The sequence below is a fragment of the Poromitra crassiceps genome, assembly GCF_964638095.1.
Source record: "Poromitra crassiceps genome assembly, chromosome: 5".
Lineage (NCBI taxonomy): Eukaryota > Metazoa > Chordata > Actinopteri > Beryciformes > Melamphaidae > Poromitra > Poromitra crassiceps.
The window spans coordinates 33,733,665-33,760,298 of NC_139642.1; the positions used below are offsets into that span (position 1 = coordinate 33,733,665).

At 42.5% G+C, this 26,634-nt stretch overlaps 3 protein-coding genes across 3 annotated transcripts in view; 2 read left to right on the forward strand and 1 right to left on the reverse strand.

Moving 5' to 3' along the window:
* Window positions 1-3,942: 3,942 nt before the first annotated feature.
* On the reverse strand, window positions 3,943-11,640 carry get1 (guided entry of tail-anchored proteins factor 1). Its single transcript, XM_083636945.1, has 5 exons — window positions 11,514-11,640; window positions 10,862-11,027; window positions 7,134-7,201; window positions 6,259-6,373; window positions 3,943-4,557 (listed from the first exon to the last, which is right to left on the reverse strand). The coding sequence occupies exons 1-5, from the start codon at window positions 11,601-11,603 to the stop codon at window positions 4,484-4,486; spliced, it is 513 nt and encodes a 170-aa protein (XP_083493071.1). The 5' UTR covers window positions 11,604-11,640; the 3' UTR covers window positions 3,943-4,483.
* Window positions 11,641-12,354: 714 nt separating this feature from the next.
* Window positions 12,355-15,814, forward strand: LOC310777109 (uncharacterized protein). The gene is made up of 6 exons (XM_083637374.1): window positions 12,355-12,574; window positions 13,913-13,936; window positions 14,047-14,076; window positions 14,191-14,223; window positions 14,484-14,645; window positions 14,818-15,814. Exons 1-6 carry the CDS (start codon window positions 12,551-12,553, stop codon window positions 14,914-14,916), a joined length of 372 nt encoding a protein of 123 aa, XP_083493500.1. The 5' UTR covers window positions 12,355-12,550; the 3' UTR covers window positions 14,917-15,814.
* A 949-nt stretch (window positions 15,815-16,763) lies between these two features.
* The window catches only part of brwd1 (bromodomain and WD repeat domain containing 1), a 42,109-nt gene continuing 32,238 nt past the window's right edge, over window positions 16,764-26,634 (forward strand). Inside the window, exons 1-13 of the mRNA XM_083637839.1 lie at window positions 16,764-16,850; window positions 16,960-17,018; window positions 17,136-17,165; window positions 17,388-17,447; window positions 19,677-19,827; window positions 20,095-20,193; window positions 21,851-22,011; window positions 23,464-23,685; window positions 24,577-24,677; window positions 25,279-25,349; window positions 25,665-25,765; window positions 25,942-25,982; window positions 26,102-26,203. Coding sequence (XP_083493965.1) covers window positions 16,814-16,850; window positions 16,960-17,018; window positions 17,136-17,165; window positions 17,388-17,447; window positions 19,677-19,827; window positions 20,095-20,193; window positions 21,851-22,011; window positions 23,464-23,685; window positions 24,577-24,677; window positions 25,279-25,349; window positions 25,665-25,765; window positions 25,942-25,982; window positions 26,102-26,203 — 1,235 coding nt within the window. The 5' untranslated portion in view covers window positions 16,764-16,813. The remainder of the gene's footprint in view (window positions 16,851-16,959; window positions 17,019-17,135; window positions 17,166-17,387; window positions 17,448-19,676; window positions 19,828-20,094; window positions 20,194-21,850; window positions 22,012-23,463; window positions 23,686-24,576; window positions 24,678-25,278; window positions 25,350-25,664; window positions 25,766-25,941; window positions 25,983-26,101; window positions 26,204-26,634) is intronic.

Below are 26,634 nucleotides of genomic sequence, written 5' to 3' on the forward strand. Positions count from 1 at the left end.
CGTGTTGATGATTCTCTAAATTTGTTCTATTAAACTCATATTAAAACTTTTAGTATCTAACACGACTGATTATTACATGAAAATAATTTGAATGAATCCCCTTTATAATATAATTCTGGTGGGTTGAAAAAGTCTTAATTTTTTACCAACACTGACCGAGCATGTGTACATAGCATTTTAGAAATGGGCCTATGAAATGACTTGGAATACTTTTTTTTTTTTTTTCATTTTGGAAATAAATTGTGATCCCCAATCATTCCACGTACCCCCTTCAAGCTGCTCAAGTACCCCTAGGGGTACACGTACCCCTGGTTGGGAACCACTGCTTTAGGGGGTCCCCAGAAAAAAGGGTATTCATTTATTTTCACGAAGATTCCAACCATAAGTAACACAATGACAGAATGTATGACTATTTTGGTCATAGGCTTCATGCACTTTCTGTAGGCTAATCAAACTTAAGTCTGACAACCCTCCCACTTTCCTGGCCCTGTCTTGCAGGAGCCTGGTGTTGGGGTTGTTGGACTGATGCAGGATGAGGTAGATAGACTGAATGGGCTGAAGTCCTTTCTATGAGTGCACCGGGCCCAGGTGTGCCCAACCACAACCCAACCCCAACACCACGCTCCAACAGTAGCGGCTCCAGACACTTGTGGCTGGGCCAGCTAAGGGGGGGCTTAATAATTTCCAAGGGCCAGGAGAGTCATCACAAAAGCTACAATCATCAGATGGGAGACCCTGGGACAAAATCTTATCAAATGGGGGTCCGGGGTCTAATTTGTAACAGTTTATAGAACCCCTGTCCTGTCCTACCCTATAGATCTACCCTAACCTTATCCAGAGCTACCTAGCAAATTGTAGCAACCAAATAATCTAGCTAATAACAGCCTAACCTAGACTATCTTAACCTACCGGCAACCCTCAACCAAGTCAGTTCACGGCTTCAAATAGCATAGCTGTTGTGTGTAACCAAACCTTGCCACATCTTGTGTCCCACTTCCTTATAGAATACATGCCTAAAGTGATGACCTGTTTTTCCTGTTCCGCTAAATGAACACAGGACTTCCTCAAGCAGAAGACAAACAAACCACAGGGTCCTCAGGCTCTCCCCGCTCAGGCCCTTACAGCATCCACAGCGGAGGATCCTCAAGTCTGCTCTCACACACACACACACACACACACACACCCACACACACACACTGCATCAAGGAGCTAAGCAGGCATCTGCAGTAGCACAGAACAAGCTGCTGAAGAGGCTCCAGCACTGCCACACGGTGGCGCTGCAGGACTACCACAAATCCAAGAGCAGCCTCCCAGGTTCACTGGCACACTGTGTTCTCTTTCTGATACAATCGGAGCCATATCATTCTGCTTTTCTTTCCGTCTGTGTAAAGTCTGAATGATTTTATCTGCGTGAGCCATCATCCAAGATTAAAATACAAATTCACTGGTTTGAACATGAACCTCTGTCTGTTGAAAATCAGTGTGCACCTCAGCTATGACTACCAGGCAGAACGTTAGACATTTTCGTCATGTTTTTCAGGATTATCAACTGTTAACATTTGGTCTCAGGGGAAAAAAGGAAAAAAAAGATTACCAACCATTGAAGACTAACACTCATACGAATGCCACCCGTGAATTAGTGTACTGTATACTGTTCCTAACTGTTTTTTCACATCCTCCTTGTGCCATCCCTGTTCCCAGCACAAGGTGCAAATCCTGCAGGAGACTGTTTTGATCATAGTTTCACTATTATCTCTAGGACAATTGTAGACTAAATTACATGTCCTTGCTATGAAAAAGGCTGAGAACCACTGCTGTACTGATCAGGTGATTATCAGGGTGTGGGAGTCCAGTGTCGTCTTTTGGGGGGATACAGATGTCCTGGCAGCAGCTGCCCTAAAATGTGGATTATAAATCAGTTGGACCCCCCCCCCCCCAAAAGAAAAAAGTAAGTTGAAGAGAGCCGTTTTCTAGCACAATGACTACATTCACAGGCAGTGCGATGTACTGCACTGCTACAATGCCTGCAGTACATGAGTAGCCTACTACCTCATGAGGTCTGCTGCAAAAATCTGTGTATGACTGAATTTATTAAGAAACCACCAACATGAAGTCCTCCTATACAGTGGCTTCTGGTGTGTAGGATGAGGTTTATTCTTTAGAGTTGGGTATATTCTAATTCATTGCTAACATAATGATAGCATTCCTCTTATACATACATTTATTCTCTATTGGAAGCAATGCCCAAAGGATCAGCAAAGCACAAGTGGTTAGCAGCCTGGTTTGAACACATGGGGGAATGATGTTAGCTATATGGCAATTCCGGCCAGACTAAGCATTATGGGAGAATTAGGCGAGATGTCTGGGACACACACACAAAAAAGTGCCCTGGGCCTGAACCATGTCACAAGAAAAAACATCCAAGAGAACTACTGTCACAGAGAGAGGGCGCGGACGTGGTCTGGTCCTGATATTTTGAACGAGCAGGGAGGGGGGGTTAATGTGTTATTTAAGATAAGTAACTAATCATTTAAATGATATTCCAAACCAAGTGTACTCTTATTTTTCTGTCGGCAATAATTCTACATAAGATATCTTGTTTTATATTGAGACTAGATCTTTTTCCTAACATAGGATACTGAAAGAATTGAAGATGCACTTAAAAAAAGGGTACACAAGCATAGCAGGCTACTGTAACTCAATTTGCATTGTACTTCCATAAGCCACATCACATTTACTTTCACTTAGCGGCTACTGTCTGACTCATTTCCCATTTGCAGGCATACAAAGCAAGACGCTTCAAACGGATGGATTCTTCCCTCTCTCCATCAAAGCTGCAGGTCACTTGGAGTTGGAATACTCCCTAACTACCACAGTCTGGCAGTGTCCCAATGCAAAGTTGTCTGGAGGGGGAAAAATGTCAAACATACTGGTGTTTATCTACCAACAATTCCCTCCAGGATATGCAAACAGGACAGCAAACAAGAGTGCACCACAAACGTTAAGAACACATTTAGGCATACAGTATGTGCTTAGTAATGGTGCCAAATATTAAGGACCAAGTGTTACTAAAAAAAGGTCCTAAAGTTCTAATAAAGCTAAGGGCTTCCTCTAGTCTAGACCCAAACAGAAAGAGCAGCCTGATGAAGGAGCTGTTTGGTCTATAGTGACATCACTGATTTGTTGAGTGGACGGCAGACTTGGCAAGTCTATAGTGACATCACTGATTTGTTGAGTGGACGGCAGACTTGGCTGGTCTTTAGTGACATCACTGATTTGTTGAGTGGACGGCAGACTTGGCTGGTCTTTAGTGACATCGCTGATTTGTTGAGTGGACGGCAGACTTGGCAAGTCTATAGTGGCATCACTGATTTGTTGAGTGGACGGCAGACTTGGCTGGTCTTTAGTGACATCGCTGATTTGTTGAGTGGACGGCAGACTTGACAAGTCTATAGTGACAACACTGATTTGTTGAGTGGACGGCAGACTTGACTGGTCTATAGTGACATCGCTGATTTGTTGAGTAGACGGCAGACTTGACAAGTCTATAGTGACATCACTGATTTGTTGAGTGGACGGCAGACTTGACTGGTCTTTAGTGACATCGCTGATTTGTTGAGTGGACGGCAGACTTGGCTGAGGGCAAAAGTTCAGATATGAAGGAAAGACCGTCCCGTCACCATACAGATGAGATCTGCTCACTTATCTTTGACTGGACCAGTGGCTCTGGGGACTTTTACTGCAGGGACACTGGACAGTGGAAAGTATTTCATATTTTTGGTTTCTGAATTGTCTTTAAATACATGTTTTTATGTGCTATGTATATGCTTGTATGCTCTACTTTGTTTTCATTTTACAATTTGCCACTTTAAAATTAATACCAACTTTCCTTTCAATCGTTTTATTTATTAAAATTATATTTCAACATTTCCAAACCCCTTGTACCTTAAAAAAAAGTGCAATCATAATTACCTTAAGACATAACAATTACATTTACATGAACGCGCGCGCGCACACACACACACACACACACACACACGACACGCACACATCACCATAGTGTGGCAAGCTGAAATGGCCAAAGCCAAAATACACTGCAGTTGTCAAGTGCAAATTTGAATGGTTGACGACAAATGTCAAAAGAAAAGAACATTCCATCTATGCTTGCTTTTGTCTGCCTGGGTTCAGACCTACGAATCTGCCCACTCCACCGAGTTGCGTTTTAGCGATGGAAACGGAGTGTAACAAGTTGACAATAGGCCTTTTTTACAGCTGCCATTTTGTGTAAAAAAGGCAGGGTAAACACAGGTGCAAGTAAAACCTTAACGAGGGTTTCCAACTTCCAATCAATATGGCCAGGCACAGAAAAAAGGCCCATTAAGACTGATATCAGGCTATGCTTTTGTAGCTTTATGGACAAAATGTTGAGCAATAAGTTAGAAAACAAATGTAGACAATTCTTCTGTGAACACAAGTGGAACATCTAGCCGACAGTATGCAGACCAAGAGCAACTACTTTGTTGCAGACCACCAACCAGCATGTGATTCCCACTCCACCTGAAAGGAAACAATGGCTTTGTGAAGCTGTGAACAAATGAAAAGCAGCTTGAGCTTGATAACTATATCACACTCATCTAAATACAGAACAGCAATGTGTTTCAATCAGTATCATGGCCATTCCAACTAAACAAAGGAATCTGATTCTCCCTTGAATGTATACGTCATAAACATTTGGGACAGTGATATATGTAAGGGATAATGGATAGTGAGCAGGTGATTACTGGCGAAATAATGACCGACAGGTGATATTGAGCCCGACGCGCAGCGGAGGGCTTAATCATTCACCTGAAGGTCATTATTTCCAGTAATCACCGGCTCACTATCCATTATCCCGCTTAGAACACGGCCTACAACTAAATCATTCAATAATCTGACAAAAATAATTATTCAAATAGATTTTTTAATAGCGTTTTCAACGACAAAGCGGTTTCATTCGTAATTGGCACACAAGACACCACAGCTGCAACTGGTTGCTGACAAAAAGCTCTTATCAACTGATTAATCCAGGTGTGGCAGAGCAGCGGTCGGTTGTCGAGAAATAATGACCGGTGAATCTTGTTGATTGACCAATCAGAATTGAGTATTCAAGAGAGCCGTGTTCTAAGTAAGGGATAATGTATAGACCAAATCACCGTGACGTCACCTGACGTCTATAAGTAAACAAATTTACTTCCGGGTACCACTTGGGGAAGGCGGCAGGTTTAAATGTGCGTGTTGTCAAATAAATGCTGTCAAACCCTCTCGTTGTTTTCGGCCGACTACTTTCAATTTAAATGGTTAAACGGTTGGTAAACATGCTTGTCCGACGTATCTAGCATTTCTTCTGTGTTTGTTTTATGTAGTGTTAGCTAGCTAATAACGTTTGTTTGTCTGTCAAACTCGCTGTTTTTTTAACGTTACAGACAGAGCTACTGACGCGACGTTAATTTAATTTAGCTTCAAGTCTACTCTGGTCTGGTCCAACAGGTAAATTAGCTAGTCTGGTCTCCACTAACGTTAGTGAAAGTGTTGTTATGAATGATATTAAACAACAACACAACACGGACAAACCATTTTTGTCTTCTTTGTCTGTTTTTGTCTTCAACATGTCAGTTTGTGCCGTTCACCGCCATTATAATGTGTGGACCCAGGGGTACCCGGAAGTAAATGTAAACATCCCGCTGATTTGGTCTATACTGAGCCGGTGATTACTGTGGAAATAATGACCGACAGGTGAATGATTTAGCCCGACGCGCAGCGGAGGGCTTAATATTCACCTGAAGGTCATTATTTCCAGTAATCACCGGCTCAGTATACATTATCCCGCTTAGAACACGGCCTACAACTAAATCATTCAATAATCTGACAAAAATAATTATTCAAATAGATTTTTTAATAGCGTTTTCAACACAAAGCGGTTTCATTCGTAATTGGCACACAAGACACCACAGCTGCAACTGGTTGGCCTAATTAGTAGCGTCTGCGGACAAAATGCTCTTACCAACTGATTAATCCAGGTGTGGCAGAGCAGCGGTCGGTTGTCGAGAAATAATGACCGGTGAATATTGTTGATTGACCAATCAGAATCGAGTATTCGAGAGAGCCGTGTTCTAAGTTTCAGTATATTATTCCCATACATGAACCTCCTTGGTACTGTTCACAATCTGCCTTATATTCTAGGAAATACATGATCAATGAGTAACACTAGTTGCAGATTACCTGCCACTCCTGTTGGGAATGCCACAAGGCGCTCCACAGGAGCTATCCATCTGCTGGGGAACACCATCACTGGTTCAGAGTAATACTTCCAGAAAAAGGAGATCATCACAGCAGCCTGACAATCAACACACACACAAAATAGTTCAAAGTTAGAACAACGCATACCAGTATTCTTCCATTCATGTCATTTTAGTCGATCGGTGAACCAAATCTAAACATCAATTTTGTAGTTTGTCATGATTTTTACAATGTCAGCTCTCTTAGTACAGTCTCTGCTGTCTTGAAAATACGAAGAATTTAGTAAGAAACAAAACTGTCTAAATATGTTGGTCTATTCTTCAAACTCCGTTATTTTCTTCCTTTATCTGCTCTCCTGATCTTGTACAAAACCTTGTTTGAGCCACACATTAATTACTGTAACATTATATGGTGCAACACCTTCCCCAGTTACTTGAAGAAATTAGAAAGCTTACAAAAGAAAATAATACAAGCCATATCCTGGTCTGATTTTAACGCACCCACACGTTCCCTCTTCCATAGCTTTAATCTCCTGAGGCTTGCTGAGTTCAATATTCATCAAAACGCAATCATGATGTACCAAGTTGTCCATAACTTAAATCCAAGACTCTCCAAGCTCATCCCAGTTAACCGCCCTGTTCATACTTTTAATACCAGAAATACACATCTTATTTATGGTAAGAAAAGACGACTGAAATGCACCAGTCTAAGTTAACGATGAAGACAAATGAATACTGATAGTATCAAAGGCGATCACACAGATGGCCCACACTTATACTGAACTAGGTTTATGTGCGTCTTGTCTCTTGGTTGAATTCCAAAGTGAATGCACTTACGTGATTATGTTTCCCACCTACCTGCAGTATATAAAAGACAATGTTGACCACCCATTTAATTTTAGCCTGTTGCGATGTTCTTGACTTCACTGCAAAAGGAAAAGAAATACACAACTGTTAGCCTGATTAACTGATTTTCTGTGGTGGGGATTCCGCCTATAGTACCCTAATGTCTTTTATTGCACATTCCCAATTGATGTGTTCCTCATGGCAAACAACAGAATAGTACGCTCTTTGTACGGTCTTAGGCAAGAGCGAGGCTAGAGAAAACAAAAATGCATTGTGTACCAAATGTTTAATACAGTTCATACATTTAAATACAAACTGCACATTCTGTACTGCAAATGCTTTACAAAGAAATAGTGGGAAATTGCCGTTGATGAGCACAGTGGGTGAGAGTGAGAGACAGCTGTTTGGGAGGATCAAGTACAGTCTGAGGCTACAGAGAAGTCATTCATTATCTCAAGGACTTAGTGAAACCGTATAGAGTGCCATATGGGCTGTATAGCCGGCCATGGACATTGTGCTTGATCCTAACACGAGGGCACATGTGGGCTTGTTGGTATATTGGCTCAGAAATTAAGTCTCAGAGTGAAGTTTCCAGAAAATGCCAACAGTTAAGCAGGAGAGCTAAAAACAGATGGTCACTTTAACACGTGTAAAATATGCATGGAGACCTTTAAAATACTACGCTTCCAAAACGTAAAATGTTAGTAGTCGATAATACTACAACACTATTTCCATTACTTAGACGGTACAGCAGGCTTTTTACTGGCATACACGTGTTTACTTGGCAAGTTCTGTTAGGCCATGTCACCAGGGGCTGAGGGACAGCAACAGGCAGCAGCTGCCCCCAAGTTAACGTCCAGTGTAAAACCCACACGCCACTTCCCACACTTGAGTCTTTTTAATGTGTGAAATGTACCGTGGCAGACAGCAACAGTTTATAACACACAGAGGTGTGGAGGACCCCTCCCTGGATGTTGTCCCTTGTTGAAGAGTTACAAGATAGAGAATGAGAGTGAAGCAGTTGTTGGCTTTCATCTACCTGTGGCTGTGTGTGCGTGACAAAATGTGTTGTATTTTCCCTCCATTTCCAAGACAAAAGAAGCTGTGTGAACCCTTGTCAGCAGCAGAGACCGTGTTGCCAAGTCGGCTTATTATAGCGACCTTGGGCTTGTTTTTCTGTAAATTTACTTACAAATATTGGTAGTGGCGGGTTGTGTTTTTTTGGGCTTGTTTGTAAAATGTAGTTGCTTATTTGGGCTTGCTCCCTTGTTGTCAAGCAGACGTTTTCGATAGTCCTGTCCTGTTGCAGGATACTTCCACAACTCCATTCCCTCCGCCTCTCCCCTTCCCCCATACACACACAGGTGATCCTCAGTGGCCCTGTTCAGAGCTGGGTGCTCACAAGTGGAGGAGGCTGGACTCCGGCGCTCAGCATTGGCCCCCCCCTACGCTCCATTCATAGTCAATGGGGGTAGTGCGTCAGGCTCCGGCAGTGGGTGAAGCAGGGGTGAAAAACATGCAGTGGACGTCGGGGTGGGAGTGTCTCACTTTACCCCCCCTTTCTGCCTTCTCCCCTTCAAAACAAACATGTGTGCGAGCGAACCAGTAAAATGCGTTTTTAAAAGGCTGTAGGCTATTTTGTAGCTTTAGTTTAGTTTCTCTCTTTTTTTAGTGTCGTTTCTGTTGTTTGACGCTTTCAGTCGTGTGGAGCCGTGTTGTTGAAACATTCCTGCCAAGTCATTCATATAAAAAGGCAGACTTTCATTGACAAAATAACAGGAGGAGTTTTATTGTTAAGAACAGATACAGCCGTGACTTTTGAGAGAGAGAGAGAGAAGAGAAGACATAAGAGAGTGAAACAGACGTAACCGAGCTGTGTGTGTGTGGTGTCTAGATTGGCCAGCTGCAGCATGACGTCGAGTTGCATCCCCCCAAAGTAGGATCGCCCTGTACTCTTGCCGTACGACCGGTGTATGGTTTTCATGCAGCCCCCTGCTGTAGTCACTGCCGGAGCTTGACGCACTGCCTCCATTGACTATGAATGGAGGGCGGGGGGCCAATGCAGAGCGCTGGATCCTGTGTGAATCCAGCCTATAAGTACATCAGTTCACACCTGGCATTGGAATGCGTATCCACATGCGTCTGGAGTGACCACCTGTGATTCCACTCTATATGCAAATAGAGACGTACATCATTTCAATGCGTTTATAAGAGCGGTTTATAGTAGGCTACAACGATTTATGATCGTCCGATGGAGCGCTACAAAGTCACCAACATTCCATCATCACTCAACTTTGATTATGGACGCTGTTGCTCATAAAATCTATAAACACTATAGCGATTATAGAACGTATCGCAGAGTGCTTTTAGCTCTCAGATACAGGGAACAATAATGTCCTTACCCTTTTTTTCATCAGTTCAAAGTAATGCAATTATTTAATTTCCCACCCAGGTTGTGAAATGTATTGTGTCCATTCTTAAATGCAGTCTGCTTTTAATAAATGCCACTAACAAAATATATATTTAATTGCACTAATTGAAAATGTAACCATTTGAAATGCCATGTTATTTTCCCACCCCTTTTTTAATTAGCTTTCATTCAAGTAAATCTGTCGGCGTAACCCTTTACATGTCCTTCCCTGTAATGTTACTGCTGTCATACAACAGCCATGCAAGGATATTCCATGGAATGTTACTATGACTTCTGACTTGTGGTGGGAAATTGGTACAGAATTTCACTGGATATCTATCCCTGTACCCTATCCTCAACACGAGCCTCATCATTCATTCTTCTTTCTGAGTCTTGGATGCACGGCCCCTATATCAACTGCAACGTTGGCTAAATGGCTGCACGCGATATACATGTTATCAATCACAATAACACTGTACCCACCTCCGAGACAATGTTGTCATCCATGATGTGGGTGCCCTGGCACTCCCAAATAGTGCGTACTTTCCAATACCGAGCACTTTTTCACATGGCGGAGCCAATGCTCAAAATTGTAAACTGCAGTACACCCTCCCAACTACTGAGCACCGAACCGATACATCCGGCGCTGTGGAGCACCTAAAAACTTCAGCACTGGCATGTGAACAAGGGCTCGGTATTGGAAAGTAGGTACTATTGCCAGGACACCCATATCTTGGATAACAACATTGTCTCTGAGGTGGGTACAGTTTTATTGTGATTGATAACATGTATATCGCGTGCAGCTATTTAGCCGACGTTGCAGTGGATATAGGGGCCGCGCATCCGAAACTCAGAAGGAAGAATGACTGATGAGTCTCGCGTTGAGGCTACCTGTACCCATTCATACTAGCCTGATATCAGACTGAATAGACCCTTCTCACGGGGGCCATTTTGTGTCGAGAAGCCAGGGTAAACACAGGTGCAAGCAAAACACTAATGAGGGTTTCCAAATCCCAATCATGGAAGTTGGAAACCCTCATTAGTGTTTTGCTTGCACCTGTGTTTACCCTGGCTTCTCGACACAAAATGGCCCCCGTGAGAAGGGTCTATTGTCAACTCGTTACACTCATCAATTTGATCCATGGAGTGGGCGGATTCAAAGGTCTGGACCCAGGCATCAACATTCATACATGACCCCATGCAGAAACTGTCCTAGGACATTCCTGGGAAAGGATGCATGTCTGAAAGGGGCTTTGTATCTTCCCTCCATTTCCAAGACAAAAGAAGCTGTGGACCCTTGTCAGTAGCAGAGACGAGTCTGGTCTCTTACCATGTGTTTTGAGCTTGTCTGTCATCTTGTTGATTTTACGCTCCAATCTGGCATATCTAGCAAACTCATCCATCATGCTAATAGAAGAGTGCTCCTTCTTCATCTCCTGGATCTCCGCCCTCATCTCACTTTCCTGCTCAGCATCCTTCTGAACCAACTTTGACAGCTAGAAAGGGAAATACATCATTTATTGTTTTACAGAGCAACATAGCATTTAACATAACGTTAACGTTATGGCTGCCTCATCCTCTCCTAATTTGTTAGGTCACAAAGCTTCATGAAGTTCAGCTAACATTTGAGCAATCCCTGTAATTAAAAGTGGCACAGGCGCCAATATCATGCGTTACAGTGTAGAAAGCATGATGCAATATAATTTGAATCTATTCCCCCTCCTTTGTGTGTTCAGTGCAGTAGAACCTGATAATCGCTAAAACCACACCCTCCAACATGAACAGCTAACCTTAGCTCAGCTAACTTGATCGCTTCAAGCTATCGATTTAGCAAGGCCATTAGCCTCCTTATGTAGCTACAGCAGGCTAAGCGGCAAAATTGTTTGCTATCTTTGGGGGCGAGGCTAAATACACAAATACTCGCACAACATACACAAAATGTAAACCCGACACTTCATATCCGACACAACATTCCTACTTACGAAAGAGGATATGGTTGGTAGGAGTGTTTTCATGAGATTGCACAGAAAGACTGAGCACAGCACAAGAAACCAAGCGTACCCAGTCGCCATGTTTGTTTTTCTCTCTCGTCACGCAGCCTAGCCTGTTGTGTACAGCTGTACACTGCTGGACGACACAGCTCTACAGCTATCATGGGAATAAGCTATATGAAGGCTATGTATGATAAAGATCAAAGATGCAGGGTAATTAGAAGCGGCATCATGTAAGAGACTTGTTAGTATAACGTTGGGGTAAAGGCTCAAATTGTAAAGTTATCAAGTGGAACTTGTGGAAGGTGTGCACTTTTTTGCAGGGTAGTCTCTATTTACAGTCTATGGCGGGTAGTCTGCTGGTTTCCTTTTCAGTTTACGACTTTGGCATTAGAACAAAATGTACAGAAGACAATTTGGTAACGTGGAAATTAGAGACAGCTTGGTCTGTGTGACTGCGCTGTTTCCCAACAAAAGACAACAGTGCTACTTATATATTTACTTTAAAATGCTACTTTAACGTTTCAAAACCTTTACAGCCCTTGAGTTTAGGCACTTAGGAAATATAATTGAAGACTTTTTTCAGGACTTGTACAGTACACCAAACCAAACGACTTGCTTCTCTTAAAACCTCAACCCATAATTACAAAAAACAAAATTCAGAGTAAAAGCTAGGTCAAATGATTGGCATACGGACCTATCCATACAGGTAACATGCTATGGTTCAAAAATATGTTGCCTGGACTCCAAAGCCAATCACAGGAAGCAAGGGGCGGAGAACTAGCCTTCCCTGTAGGTTGGTAGGGTAAGGAATACAATATACATAGAGGGGGATCCAATCCGGTTTGAGCTAGTTCTGGTACTGATGGGACATTTATAACAGACTGTTCTAATCTGTATAGAGCATAGACGGTATAGAGTGAGGTGAGGTAACCGAGGGCAGACTCACTGCATTTCCACTAAACTGCAAAAGGCTGTATTGTTCTTTCTTTCACTTTTTGTCTCTACACCATACAAGCTAAGCAACAATGAAGACCAAGAGAGAAAACGGGGTAAGTTGGAATGTGTACATCGTGGGCTATGACAATTTGACGAAGAATTTCCAAATCTATTTTACAATTTTACGTTATCATTTCACACAGCATGTGTTATGTATATGTCACAGTATTGTACGTGCATGCAGTAGCGTGATGAATCAGTGTTCCCTTTGCTGTGCTCATGTCTGCCTTGTTGATACAGGGAAGTGGCGCCTTTTTACTTTGTGCAGCGCGGCACGTTTTTTCGTCGAGCTAGTTTGCGTCGCGAATTGCATTATCTCTTGAAATGTGGTCACTTTTGTTGTAGGCTATTGCATAGTTCGGACGATATAATGCATATACTCGTCTGGTGTAAATAATTTGGCTTCTCGGTAACGTTAATGAGATCAAACAAAGGGGTGTAGGCACCGTCCATGGAGGCTACACAGGTTGCCATTGCAGAGAACTGTCCCGCGTAATTTGATATATTTTGGACATCGGTGCTTCTCCGTGTAATGTACACGTTCTATTTGAATATCAAGATGGTTACCACGAATGTATTGAGTTTGTATATGTGATTTTGCGATCCACACCGCTCAGATTTAGACCTGTATGTGCGCTAAAGCGTATGGTGGCGCTAATGCGCGTCACCCTTAACGTTATGGCACTTGGAGAGGGTAGCCTACTCTTTTCTTTAGGAGTGTCATGGCAGCCGATGCATGTTGAAAAATGCATTTTTCAGCACGGGTCCTCTGAGGTTCTAAATCTTCTTGGGCGTAGTTAATGTAGAAACTGGAGCATTTTAGATAGGTGTGGACACGTTTATTAGATTTAATTACGAGTTGTGTGCGTGTCGTGGTGATTTTCGCAAAACTGGTTTGTGCAGTGTTGCTGTTTACGCGTATAGCCACGTTGAATATTTAGAGGTTAGGCTTGATGGGAACTAGATGTCGTTGTAGGTCGTCGTGTAACAACCCCCATCATGTATTGATGAATGAAAAAGCATGTAGAGGCGGGGGCTAGTGTTTCCCCCTCGTGCTTCGAGTAGGCCTACCGACCCGCGCTCCACACAAACTTTATATTATGTTTTTATTATGACCTACTTGTTAAGAAACCACAGTGCATAGTAAACGTAAACATACCAGTGACTACAATGTTGTCGAGTTTTGAATATGCCACATAATGCCAGTCTCCCATCCCCCGCTCTGAGATTGCATAATTTCTCTTTAATTTATGGGAGGGTAGGTAGGGGGAGGGGGTGGCTGCGTGTCTGCCCATCCCCCTTTTGCATTACACACCCACTTTTGCACACTCATGAATGCGGGATTGTTGTTCTTGGCTTACTAAGATCTTTATTCTTTCTCTGTCTAACAGGCCGCTGATGATGCTGCATCTCCGGTTAGTATTTCAGGCTTGCAAGAGATGATATGTATCTGTTTTGGTTATTTTGTGATGCACTGTACTTAACTGACAACTGAATGAACATTTTGTTCTATTTTTTTCTGCAGGCAAAGAGACGATCCAGTAGGTTGCAAAACGTAAGTTCTATATGCCTCAGCCAAGACGCCATACCATTTAATGAAAACAGCTGTATACTGAATTCTGTGTGTGATTTTGACACTAATAATAAAAGTATGATAATTGTTTTACAGAAAGCAACACCAGAGCCCAAGCCAAAGGCGAAGGTAAATGGAGAGAAATTCTGCCATTTTAGTTGGCACCTAAATCCATTAAAAATCTATATTTTATGTTCTCATCATAAAATTATCAGTGTTGTAACACTTATTAACCTTGATCCGTGTCTCAAACTATGCCGTGTTGGGTCCTTGATTTGAGGGAATTGGGCCTGGAAAGTCCTTGAATTTGGTGTTTAACACAAGGTGTGGGAACCCTGTCTACATGTAGGCTATCATGCATTTCATGGCTGTTTGTTTGGCATTTTTAGGCACAGAAGGCACCGCCGGCTAAGGCCACCAAAAAGGTGAAGGAGGTAGTGAAGGCCAAACCAGAGAAGGAGAAAGTAGAAGAACCTGAGGTTGAGAAGGAGGAGGAGGAGGAAGAAGAAGAAGCCCCAGCAGAAAATGGAGAGGCCAAAGCTGAGGAGGAGGTATTAAAGCTTTCCTCTCCATGATTCTTGATGTTCCAAATTTGCATTTTGTTGATGGTAGAACCTCTGTGGTGGGGGTGGGGCATGTTTAGGCAACTATATTTTGTGTATTATGGGTGTATTGAATATAGACTTGACAATCAATGTGTGTGCATTTCTCTCCATCCTCCAGGAGGCCCCAGCAGCAGATGAGGCAGAGGGAGATGCAGAGGAAGACGAGGAGGAGGAAGAGAAGGCTGAAAAAGATGAAGATGCTGAAGATGCAGAGTAGCTACAACCCTAAACGCATTCACCAGCGCTCCCTGTACCTCCTTTCTTGTATAATGCAGAGAATATTTTTTATCAACTATTTTCTTAAGAAAAGTCAGCAATGTTTTTAGTGACGATTTTAGAAATACATTAAAAAAAACGAAAGACACAAGCTCCACTTTATTGCATGGAGTCTGTGAAGGGGATGGTTTTGGTCATTGTGTGGTGTTTGTTCTTTTTTCTTTTCTTTTTTCTTATGTGTTTCTGAATTTGCTTACAAAAGAGGGAGGGCCAGGTTGCAGCTAATGCAACCATGCCTATATCAGGAATTTGATGTTCAACTGGAGGAGTTTGCATTGCAACATTCCAGAGACTTCATGAGGGATTGTGTTAGTTACCTGAATTGTTTGGGGATTTTGTACACAATGAACATTCTTTTGTCTTTGCGGAATAGGATGAGTGACTATAAAAGCTGTGCTCTGTATTATGTAATTTCTTGTTCACGGTTCAGTTTAATATTCATGCTCACCAGTACTGGAATTGGTCAGTTCTGCGTGATTTTGGGAGGCAGGGAGGGGGGGGGGGGGGTGTTTTCCTGTTTGGCAACAAAATTGTAATAACATTTGTATAGCTGCTGTAAAACTAGATTATTTTTTAATCATGTCACAATTTCTCAGTACAGTGACGGTACATTGTGAGGATGGTTAAATGAATATGCTAAAAACAACATGCATTTTTTACTTTCGGATACTGAAAATCACATCACTGTCATTTCAGTTTATCCCACAAATGTATGTGCCACAAACAGCTGGATATCCATTGTGGTTTTGGGGTTTACCTACCAATGTACAGTTTTCTCATTTTTTGTTGTTTCTGTGTTATGACTGGTATAAAATGTCAATAAAAAATTTGATAATTTCTCTAGTGTTTTTCATCGTAAGGGAACTTAATATCTGCACCTCAATTTCAATCACAGGTGGAAGAATACATTCTTAAGTGTAATACAGGGATGCAAAATAGTCACTTTTAGGTGATGGTCACCTTTTTTTATTATCCCAAAATAGGGCACTTGAATGAATTCTGAGTGGTTTTGTGTATCTCACCTTTTTCACCGCATGAGTTTGCATCCCTGGTAATAACCTATGCCATGGTAATAACAAAATCAGTGGAATAGTGTTTTTTGGTCTTAAAAATTTGACATTTTTATACAAGTCTGTATAGTCCTATGAAGTCTTATGACATGTCATTTTAGACTAAGGGAATGCTTTGTCATCAAAAATATTCTAATTGAGCTCATTGTCAGACCCACAATAAAGAACTATTATGCAATAATATATTTTAAAATGATATATGATACCGTATAGGATTACAGCGATAACATAGCTAATTAAAAATATAATAAAGTACGTTGGGGTTATTATACCTCAGGATATTTAGTGATGCTTCTCTCGGTGGACAAACTGGCATTACGTATGACGTCACCTACAGAGCCCTCGACCTTGGTTGCTAAAATGGGGACCGTCTGCGAAATTTCCATTTAGCATGTACAGTTTTTACTTATTTATGTATTTATTTTTTGGGAGGAGTGGGCTTCTAAACATGTATTAAGACCTCGAGTTACGCTCACGAAGATAATACAATTGTATGAAGTATAAAGGCTTCACAGTTGTCTTTGTTAGCGGACCGTTCCTCCCCACCCCCTTTTTCCTGTTTCCTCTGCTGTGGCGGAAGTAACTCGTATCGCCGAGGCCTCATCCTTCCAATGGCGACTGAAAACAGGCTGAATAGAAAGCGGGAGCAACCGTGCCGTGGAGGGGGGTCAGAGCTGTGTAGCCGAAATTAAATAAATATATCATACTCGCTGTAGTCAGAAAGTTAGTCTAAAATTTGTTACACCCCACCAAATCACGGGCGATTCAATGGCCAAAAATCGGAATATTTCGCTCCTTGAGTCGGGTAAGCCGCACAAGTAACCTACTTGATAGCTCAGTTTACAACGATATCGCTCTGGTTAATTGATATCCCAATTGTTTTCACGATTTGTTGCCCCTCTGTTCATTTGCAGAGCTCTATTACTTGATCTCTCGTTTTCTAACAACGGGTCCATGTCGGCGAGCGGCTGAGGTGAGCTGGCGTGCCTTGACTGGCATGACCATGTCTTGTATTTCAAAATAGTTGAGCATCTGATAATAGAGTTAATAAATGCATCTTATCTGAAGCACCTCTTTTAATCTACCACAGGTCCTGGCAAGCGAAATAGAGGAATATCAGGTGTGTGTGCCCCTGCTGTCTGTGCTGCTTGTTTCTGCTAGCTAGCTAACGTCACCCTCGGTCCCTGAATCTGCAGCTTAAAACTTGTTTCGCTCAGTCGACTTTTTAATGCCTCTCTGTTCGTCTCACTCGTTTGACATCATCCGTTTTTTTACTACCTTAATTTGTAGCTGGTGGTATTTTCAGCCATTGCTCCGCTTACCAAATCCCTATGTTCGACAGCTTTTACCCAGGAGATTGGACTGGCAGGGGAACGAGCACCCAAGAACATACGAAGATCTGGTGAGATGAAACTTGTATCTGTTGTCGTTATTGGTGGTCTGTTATTGTCTTGTGACAGGGGGCTTCGAGTCCATGCTTGGTGCTTGTTTACTGTCTTTGTTCCTTGCTTGTCGAACCATTGTCCCATTTTTGTGAGTCCAGACCGTTAACATTGTCTCATCTAAACAACTGTCATTAAATGTGTCACAATGAATCCCGATATGGTCGCACAGAAAGCAGTATTTCGATAGAGGGTTTTATATTATTTAGCCCCGACTGTTGTACTGCAGATAGGGTGGGTGCTTTGGCTTCTCGCTACGTCAAGACGGCTCCGCTGACCAATCAGAGACCGAGATGCGTTGTCTCTGCGTTATTTTGCATGTGACCTGCGCTGTGATTGGTCTGTATATGGAATGTGTTTTGCATAATAAGCCACGCCCTCCTGGAATACAGTGCTCTGGTGAATGGGTTCAAAGCACATGAAGCTATAACAAATGCCTTATCAAGCTTTTAGCCTGCCAATACTGTTCAGGGTGTCTGGTCCTAGAAAAATCTTAAATCATATTAACCAAACTCAAGATTGCCAACAAATTTGAATTAAATACATACTGTACATCTAGACATAGAATACTAATTACATAAATTTTAAATTCAGCTATAGAACTCTTTGAAAATTATGGAGCTTTTTTGGGTGCTGGTTTTCAGGTGTCAAACACCTTTACTCATATTGATTTGTGAAATTGATCTTGGATTTCACATTGATTTGTGAAATTGATCTTGGATTTCATTCTGACACAAAAAATATCTTGAAATGTCTGTTTTAACCCGCACACATCCTGCTATTGTATTGAATACTATTGCTTTTATTGGGTTACATTAATTGAACAAGGTCTAAAAAATATATTGAAAAATAAATGGCTGGCGCAGGCGCTCCAACATGGCAGCAACATAGAAATTGTGCTCCCCGGTATTGAGATGTAAATTCCATATTAACTAATAGTACACTGTGTGATATGTGAAAAACATATCGGAAAGGGCAGTGAGTATGATTAAATGAAATACAAGACAATCAGTGAAAGAAAAAACTTAACGAGCCAGCTAAGCCAGGTAAAGAAAGAGCTAGCTAAAAAGGTAAAGGAAGCACCAAGCCAAGGCCATGAGGAAACACATAATGTTAACTCCCAGAACATGGCAAAACTGGACATGATTCTACAAGAAATAAGGGACTTTCTTTGCGAGAATTCCAACACCCTTAAAGAAATCAAAGAGGACCTAATCAAGGCAAATGCGAGAATAGATGACGCCGAAAAATGCATCGCGGAGATGGACAAGCATACCTAGGATATCGAGGATTTCACATTGAAGCTTCTGAAGCTGCAGTACCAGATGGAAGCCTGATTACATACAGACCAGGAGGGACGCTCGAGAAGGGAGAATATCCAAATTCACAGGGTGCCAGAAGGAGCAGAGGAAACTGCGGACTCTGTGTACGTTTGTGGAAATTCTTCTCTGGGAGAAATTGGAGTTGCCTCACTCTTTTGAAATCAACATTGAGAGAGCTCCTAATACTTTGGTTCCACAACCTCCCCAGTCAGCACCACCAAGGTCCATTGTGATAAGACTGTTAAGCAACAGGGTGAAAGAAGAGCTAATTAAAATAGCTTGGCAAAAGAAGTGCCAGAAGAGAAATAAAGGTGTTCCTGGACCGTGATTATGCACCAGAAGTGTTGAGAAAATGGAGAGAATACACCCACGTAAAGAAAGTGTTGAAGGAGAAGAGAATATGCTTCCACACACAGACACCTTTCCCAGCAAAACTACGGGTGTTCTACCAGGGATCCACGCAGACCTACAATGACTCAGCAGAGGAGGCCACTGCAGATATGTCGGAGAGTGACAAGTTGTCAAACCAGCGGCCAATTTGAGGGAGAGGATCCAACGCCTGACATGGCAAACCAAGCAGGGAACCGACAAGATCTGACTGACAAAAAGAGAAGGATACAAACAGAAGCTGCAAGCCTTCAGAAGATCAAGGGACAAATGAGATGGGACACTGTGCTGCTGATGGAAACATTTGAACGTTGTGTTTATTTCTCTCTCTGTCTGCCCCCCGCCCCTCTCTTTCTCTCTCTCTCTGCCCTGTCTCCCCCCTCTCTTTCTCTCTCTCTCTGCCCTGTCTCCCCCCTCTCTTTCTCTCTCTCTCTGCCCTGTCTCCCCCCTCTCTTTCTCTCTCTCTCTCTGCCCTGACAGGTTGCAGCCAACAGACATATTGCACCAGACCATTTACTGACGATATGTAAGCAGATTGGACCCCTTCTTGACAGAGAGGTGCCATCATGTGTCCCGGGAGTTCATTCTCTCTTGGGGTCTGGGAAGCAGTCGATGCTTCGCAACGCAAAAGGTAGACAATCTTCAGGGTGACAAAGTGTCAAATTGGTCCAATTTGGCATAAACAATATTCTGTTTTGCCGATACAGTGAGTTGTTTTGATTAAAGAATGGTCTCCAGTGTTGTATAAATGAATATATTGTTTTACGCAACTCGCAACATAAAGGTTTGAATAGTCTCCTGGATTTGTGCAATGGCCAAAATGTTTCATCAAGCCTTTTGTCACATAGCTGGTAGCCGGTCTAATAATCCTGAGCACTTTCCTTTTTTCTTTTTTCAGACTGCGACAAAGTGGGGTTGAAAGGTTCATCATATGCAGCCCTTCACAGGGGCAGACCACCAGAGAGGCCTTTGACCTGCAAGAACCCTCCTCACCTAGGTAAGCCCGTCTCCAACCTACTGTACGCAGGTAAGGCCGTGCTCAGCCGTGTATATTGGTAAACCCCAAAGAATCCATGACCATTTCTTCACCTGTTATTCTTCTCTGTTGTCGTTATTTGTGGACATTTTGGTTGAAGCCGTTTTTCCAGGACATTGCTGACGAATGTTTTGGTTTTCTTTTCTCCCATGTCAGCCTGAGTGGTTCAACTTGATGCTGCCTGTAATATTGCAGTGTTGTGTGTTGTTAACTTGATACAATCATCAATATTCCCTGTCCTATGTATCTCTTAGGGATGCAGGTGGCGACTAATTTCCCTGACAACTAGTCTATTTTTTTTATTTAGTCTAGTTGGCTAGTCTATAAGTATGAAAACAATCAGAAAACTGAGCGCAATTCAATCTATAAGGATAAAACGTCAGAAAAAATATTGTGTGTATTTAAGAGCCATTTGAAGCCGTTAATTATGTTCATCAATATCCAAATTGTGTGTGACGCTTGCACTGTTTATTATGAACAATGCACTTAAGGAAAACATGACAACTCATCCCAGCACCGTGTATTCAGGCTCCATATAATCCATTTAACTTTGGGAAGCCTTTTCCTTCAACAAAGTTGAGTGGAAGCATCTTGAGCCATTCATTGCCATATGAGCTGCGTTATCTTGTGTGGCTAATGCGTTAGCAGTGCTAGCTAGCATCAGGCCCTGCTGTCCTTGCGTCCACATGCCTGTGATGAATGTCGGTCGAGTGGTTAACATTATATGCCAGTTTTATCTGACACAGCCTACATACAACCATATTTTCATTTACTGGATCAAAATACTGCCAAACTGCGCTGGTTTTACTTCGCGGAGGACACATTTCACGGTGCCACCAAACCATGCTGCCGTGCACGGTTTAAGATTAAACCGGATGGACAAACCCCATCTTTATTTGTCACAAACACCGTGGCATGCACACACGTGCACGGCGGCCAGTACACACATGGTTTGGTGGCGCAGTGAAATTTGTCCTCCACGTTTGACCTATCCTGGCTCGTCCTCCTCCATGGTCAGGCCAGGAGCGTTGGGCAGCTGCAGTGAAGCGCCCGGGGACCAACTATTTCCAACCGCCGCTGGTCAGATGACGATCTTCTGCATGTTTTTAGTTGGGGGTTATATATGGAGGAACCCCAGGGAGCACGGGGGAGAACATGCAAACTCCACACAGAAAGGCTCTTTTGACGAGATGGCCCACCTGGGAAGTAGGCACTGAAAACATGGGAGGAGCACACCCTCGGCGCGCACGGCGTCCCGGCGGTTATCGAACCCAGCACCTTATAGCCGTGAGGCGACAGTGCTACCACTGTGCCACCATGCCCCCCGGTTTAATAATTAATTATTCTCCTTTGACTACTAACATTACAGCCAATAACACATGCTGGTTTGTTTACATCTGGGCATTAGAGGAGGGGGGCTTCTGTAGTGGCTGCGTAAAGACGCAACAGTACCGCCGGTATTGTTTTAATAATTTAATTATTAGTTTAACCGACTAGTATTTTGGTGCTGACTAGCACGGGTAGTGGACGTTTAAACGTTTAACCGACTAGTCGCCTGCACCCCTAGTATCTTTGTGCTTGAATTCTGATCTGATCATCCGCACTTTGTCATCAACAGTGGAGGTCCACAGAGGGAGGGAGCTAACAGGAACCCAGCGCTTCAGCTCCATCAATCCTGTCAGCAACTATCAGCACATGCGGCTGCACAGGCGGATCCTGGGGCATCTGTCTGCCGTGTACTGTATTGCATTCGATCGCAACGGTCTCAGGATCTTCACTGTAAGTTGAAACATGTCAACATACCCCCTACTCACAGCATGGGGGAAGTCTGCACATGTCAGATCGCCCTAGTTTCCATTGGTTATTTTGTGCAATAACAATGCGGCTATAATAATTTTGTTTTTGGCTCTTTTGCAACTGTAATGATCAAGATTGGAAAAACACACAATTTCAAATGGATCATATCGATGTTTTGACATTTAGCTGACTGCATGCATAGCTAGAGTGAGAATTAGCGAGCAGGTAGGTGTACAGTAGCCTGGTATCCAGCCTCTATGATTCGCAGTTTTCAGCACTTTTGGAATTTGTATGGCGATTCATAAGGGTCTGGACGCAAGCCTATCCACCACTGATTCAGTGACTTTTTTTTTCCACCACAACTGATTGGTTGGTGTTAGTTGTCAATCATCAAACTCTTTGACCAATCACAGTAGCAAAGCAGGACGCCACTGACACGCCTCATAGCAACAAAGTTCACTTCCCAGTGAAGACAACAGTGTGTTATATGTTGTACATACAATTTTTTGGAGAGATAGGCCTCATCAAGGACCATTCCAAGCAGCCGATCCTTAACTGACTAAGGGCAAATGACAATAAGAAGAGGATTTGCCATTCACATTTCTGTAGCCACCAGAGGAGCGAGCAGGTAAATTAAGCTCTTCCCAAAGCCGGTGGGAAGCACCGCGAATACATCTTGACCTCTTCAAACAGCTTTTTAGCACACGGATTGGTCCTGTTTTAATTGATCAATGCTAACTTTTCTAAGGACTGACGAAATCGCAAAATCTAGCTTGCTATCATTCAATTCCTTTGCTGGCGGCGCCTGGTGCTGCTGCCATATTGGTCAGGGTGGCCAGGTCTGTGTGTCAAAACTAGCCCAACGGAATTCAACCCACGGCAACACTTCAAAGGTAGCCCAATACTGTACTTACAATCTATGCTTTCCTTCTGTGTCACCTGCGGGTGCCACTGCCTCCCATTCTCTTAATCATAACCACATCAAAACAACTTGCAGAGACACACGTTCTCCGTATGCTTGCAGGTCTTTGCTTAGAAGAGCGGGTCAATATATACTTCCATTTTGAAAACATGAGTTGCACTGCTCATTTCTCAAGCAGTAGGTTTCCTGCATGTTGTTTTGATCAGGAATATATGGGGAGAGATTACTTTCTGCAAGCAACACAGAAGTCATGGAATTTGATTATGTACATAGTCATACAATTATTTCCCCTCTTATGTAAACTGGCCGTAGTAATTGAACCAAAAACAAATAATACAAGTATTGCCCAGCTAACCTTTTAGTCCAAACTTGTCCTCTGATGTATGCTAGACAAAAATAAGTCAAATAAGCGACTTATGTGGTGAGGTGCCTGTTCTGCACACTCAATCCCAAAAGCACCATTTATCACTTTCCCCATGGGTAATTTTTATTTTTTTATTTTTTTCTGCCAGGGCTCGGATGACTGTTTGGTGAAGATATGGTCAACGTTCGATGGGAGGCTCCATTCGACGCTGCGAGGACACTCTGCAGAGATCACAGACTTGGCGGTCAGTTACGAGAACACACTAATCGCCGCGGGCAGTTGTGACAAGACCATCCGTGTATGGTGCCTTCGTACCTGCGCCCCTGTGGCTGTGCTGCAGGGCCACAGTGGATCCATTACCTCCCTTCAGGTAAAGACGCTCCACCCCCATAAGGCAATATCATTTGCAGTGCCGGGCCATCCCGCATCTCCAGATACTAAACAAATGCGTGTCCTTCACTAACTCTGGGTAGTCCTAGCAGTAATAGGCAATTGTAGATTCTAATCTATTCAACTCTCATAGATTTCTAATTGGAGATTAGTCTTCCAGCACCACTACTGCCCCTTTCTGTTCCTGGCTAAATCCCTGAACATAATTTTCCTACTACCGTATATATATATATATATATATATATATATATATATATATATATATATATATATATATATATATATACTCTGTATCATTTTGCAGTACTACTGAACCATCTAGGATCCTGACCTTACTGTAAATATTGGCCATTCAGTATATTCAGGTCCAACATTAAAGATAACTGCTGGGCAGGAGCCAGTAAAAAGTCATTTAAGGCCAGTGAACCAGTCGATCATTGTCTTGATCATCAGGTCAGCACTTGGCAGAGCTTTGGTGCAACCGTTAAAATGTCTAGTGTACAACTGGGGATTGGGAATGAAATTGAACCTTCTCAGGCATTTTTTTCTCATGCATTTTGACTCATTTTAACAGTCTCCTTATTTTCAGAAATTAATTAATCTGCTGGCCTGAATGGTCATGCAGAATTGTGATTCTGGAATCTTTAGTACACTACTAGGAAACGGATGTAGATTAATTGGATTTTAGACAAGATTTATTTAGTTTGGGACCAAAAGATCTCTCAAATATCGGCCTGACTAGGACTGAGGGTGAAAAGGTTAATACGGTATATAATATTAGCGTATTTTTATATATGTACGCAGAATTCATCTCTTACCATCTGTGAAAGTAATGCAGGCGCCTGATCTGAGGGCTGTTTTGTGTTTCCAGTTCTCACCGTTTGCCAAGGGCTCAAAACGTTACATGCTGTCCACTGGAACTGATGCTACTGTCTGCTTCTGGCAGTGGGACGCCAATAACATCAACTTTGGGTGAGTTCTGCCAGTTACATAACCACGTGGTTATGAAATGATCAAATGAATGAATAATCAAGAGACCGTAGTAACTTTTTGACATTTATATTTGATGGTATCTTATGGCTAATTATGAGAAATTGTCATTTTAAAATGAGCAATAGACTGAGAAGATCCTTTCACTTCTGGAATCACCAGAACCCTTCTCACATTATGGATGTTGAAAGTTTCACAACATACTTTGGTTTGGGAGTAGATCAGGCAACAAGTTGACGACGCTCCTTGCAAACGTCGTAATCTACAGGCTGTTCAAATAGGAGTTGAAAATGGCAGTTCTTCTTATGGAAATGAATCATGACCTACAGCTAACAATGAAAGAGAAACAAACTGGTTTAACAATTTTTACTATCCACACATTACCTGCTATAAGGCTAATAGGTATATGAATGTGTGGTAAACTGCAAGCATACTACTTGTTTCGTTTAATAGTAAGTAGCCAGGTCAAATTCTTACAACATACTAGCGCATTGCACTGGAAGCATTTTGCCAGTGGATTTTAGGTAGTTTTAAGTGCTGTTTGGTATAAAATCTGAAGCAATTTTTCCTATTATTCTTCAAGTGATCGGCCACACAAGTTTACAGAGCGACCAAGGCCAGGAGTTCAGACTGTGTGCTCCTCATTCAGTCCAGGTAATGTTTTATAATGCCTTAAATGTTGTTGTTTTTTAACCCTTGCTGCATACCGAATTTCCCTCGTGGGACAGTGGATATTGACATGACTTATTGACTTAATTAGTCAGTCATACTTGGTAAACTCCAATATGTGAATGCTGTTTGTGTTGAATGATCTAAGAAGCATATTAATGTTATGTCACTTATTTCACATAAAGTTCTTGAACAGGTTATCAAGCCTACTTTACTTTAAAGATTGCAGGTTCAACTGTCAACTGTGTGTGTGTGTGTGTGTGTGTGTGTGTGTGTGTGTGTGTGTGTACTGTTTTTCAGGTGGTATGTTCTTAGCAACAGGAAGTACTGATAATGTCATCAGAATATACTACTTGGGATGTGGGAATCCAGAAAAGATATCAGAGCTCCATGACCACACGGTAAGTACTAGGTCTCTCAAGAGAACTTTTAATGTAGCATACACAGAATGTATTCACGTAAACGTATTCCTCATCTTGTTCTGGTTCAAACGATCAAGACTGAAAACATTCAACTATAACGAAACAATTAATGCGATGGCTTTTGATCATTCTCTATATTTCTGCTCCATTTCTAGGACAAAGTTGATAGCATCCAATTTTGCCACTCAGGAGAAAGGTATGATGAATCCATTGTAATCACTTGAATACCCCACCCAGGGATTGATCATGTTATCTCTAATGAAGTACATCAAACGAGACAATGGCCGTAAAGCTTCTGTTGTTATCCTGTCTCAGGTTTGTGAGTGGAAGTCGAGACGGAACGGCGCGCGTCTGGAAGCTCCATCAGCGCCAGCAATGGAGGTGCATCCTGCTCAACATGTCTGCCACTCTTCCAGGGTAAGGGCGGACTTCATGGTGTCTATGCATGCGTCTTTGTCAAGAGGCATTCATGAGATGAGGATGTATTTTGCATAAAGGAGCACATTCCCATTGTTGTAGTAGAGTATCTGGAGACATTGTTGAGTGACTTTCACACCTGCCATGTTTGGAGCAGTTCAATTAAAATTAACTCTGGAGTGTTTGCTCCCACCTGCTGTGGTTTGTTTGGGTAGGTGAGAAGGCCTTGGGGCATTCAAAGCAGTTGTAAATGGGTCATGAAACATTAGTTAGTCTTGAAACGGGACGTTTTTTTTGAGCTGCCAGCACCTTTCTGCAATTCATTCTTGATGGTAAGGATTAGGAAGGACGCTCTAGGAGCGCTTCTCTTCCCAGCACCGCACCTGGTGTTTAGCGCTGTCGGTGGCTAGTGGTTTTGGGCGGAGTGCTCT

Excerpts from the sequence above, each read along its gene's own strand:
- get1 (XM_083636945.1), bottom strand. The coding sequence starts at position 11,603 with ATGGCGACTGGGTACGCTTGGTTTCTTGTGCTGTGCTCAGTCTTTCTG. Across the intron at positions 11,028-11,513 it reads TACCAACCATATCCTCTTTC|CTGTCAAAGTTGGTTCAGAA; the intron begins GTAAGTAGGAAT and ends TTCCCTTTCTAG. Across the intron at positions 6,374-7,133 it reads TTGTCTTTTATATACTGCAG|GCTGCTGTGATGATCTCCTT; the intron begins GTAGGTGGGAAA and ends GTTGATTGTCAG.
- LOC310777109 (XM_083637374.1), top strand. The coding sequence starts at position 12,551 with ATGAAGACCAAGAGAGAAAACGGG. Across the intron at positions 12,575-13,912 it reads AGACCAAGAGAGAAAACGGG|GCCGCTGATGATGCTGCATC; the intron begins GTAAGTTGGAAT and ends TCTGTCTAACAG. Across the intron at positions 13,937-14,046 it reads CTGATGATGCTGCATCTCCG|GCAAAGAGACGATCCAGTAG; the intron begins GTTAGTATTTCA and ends TTTTTTCTGCAG.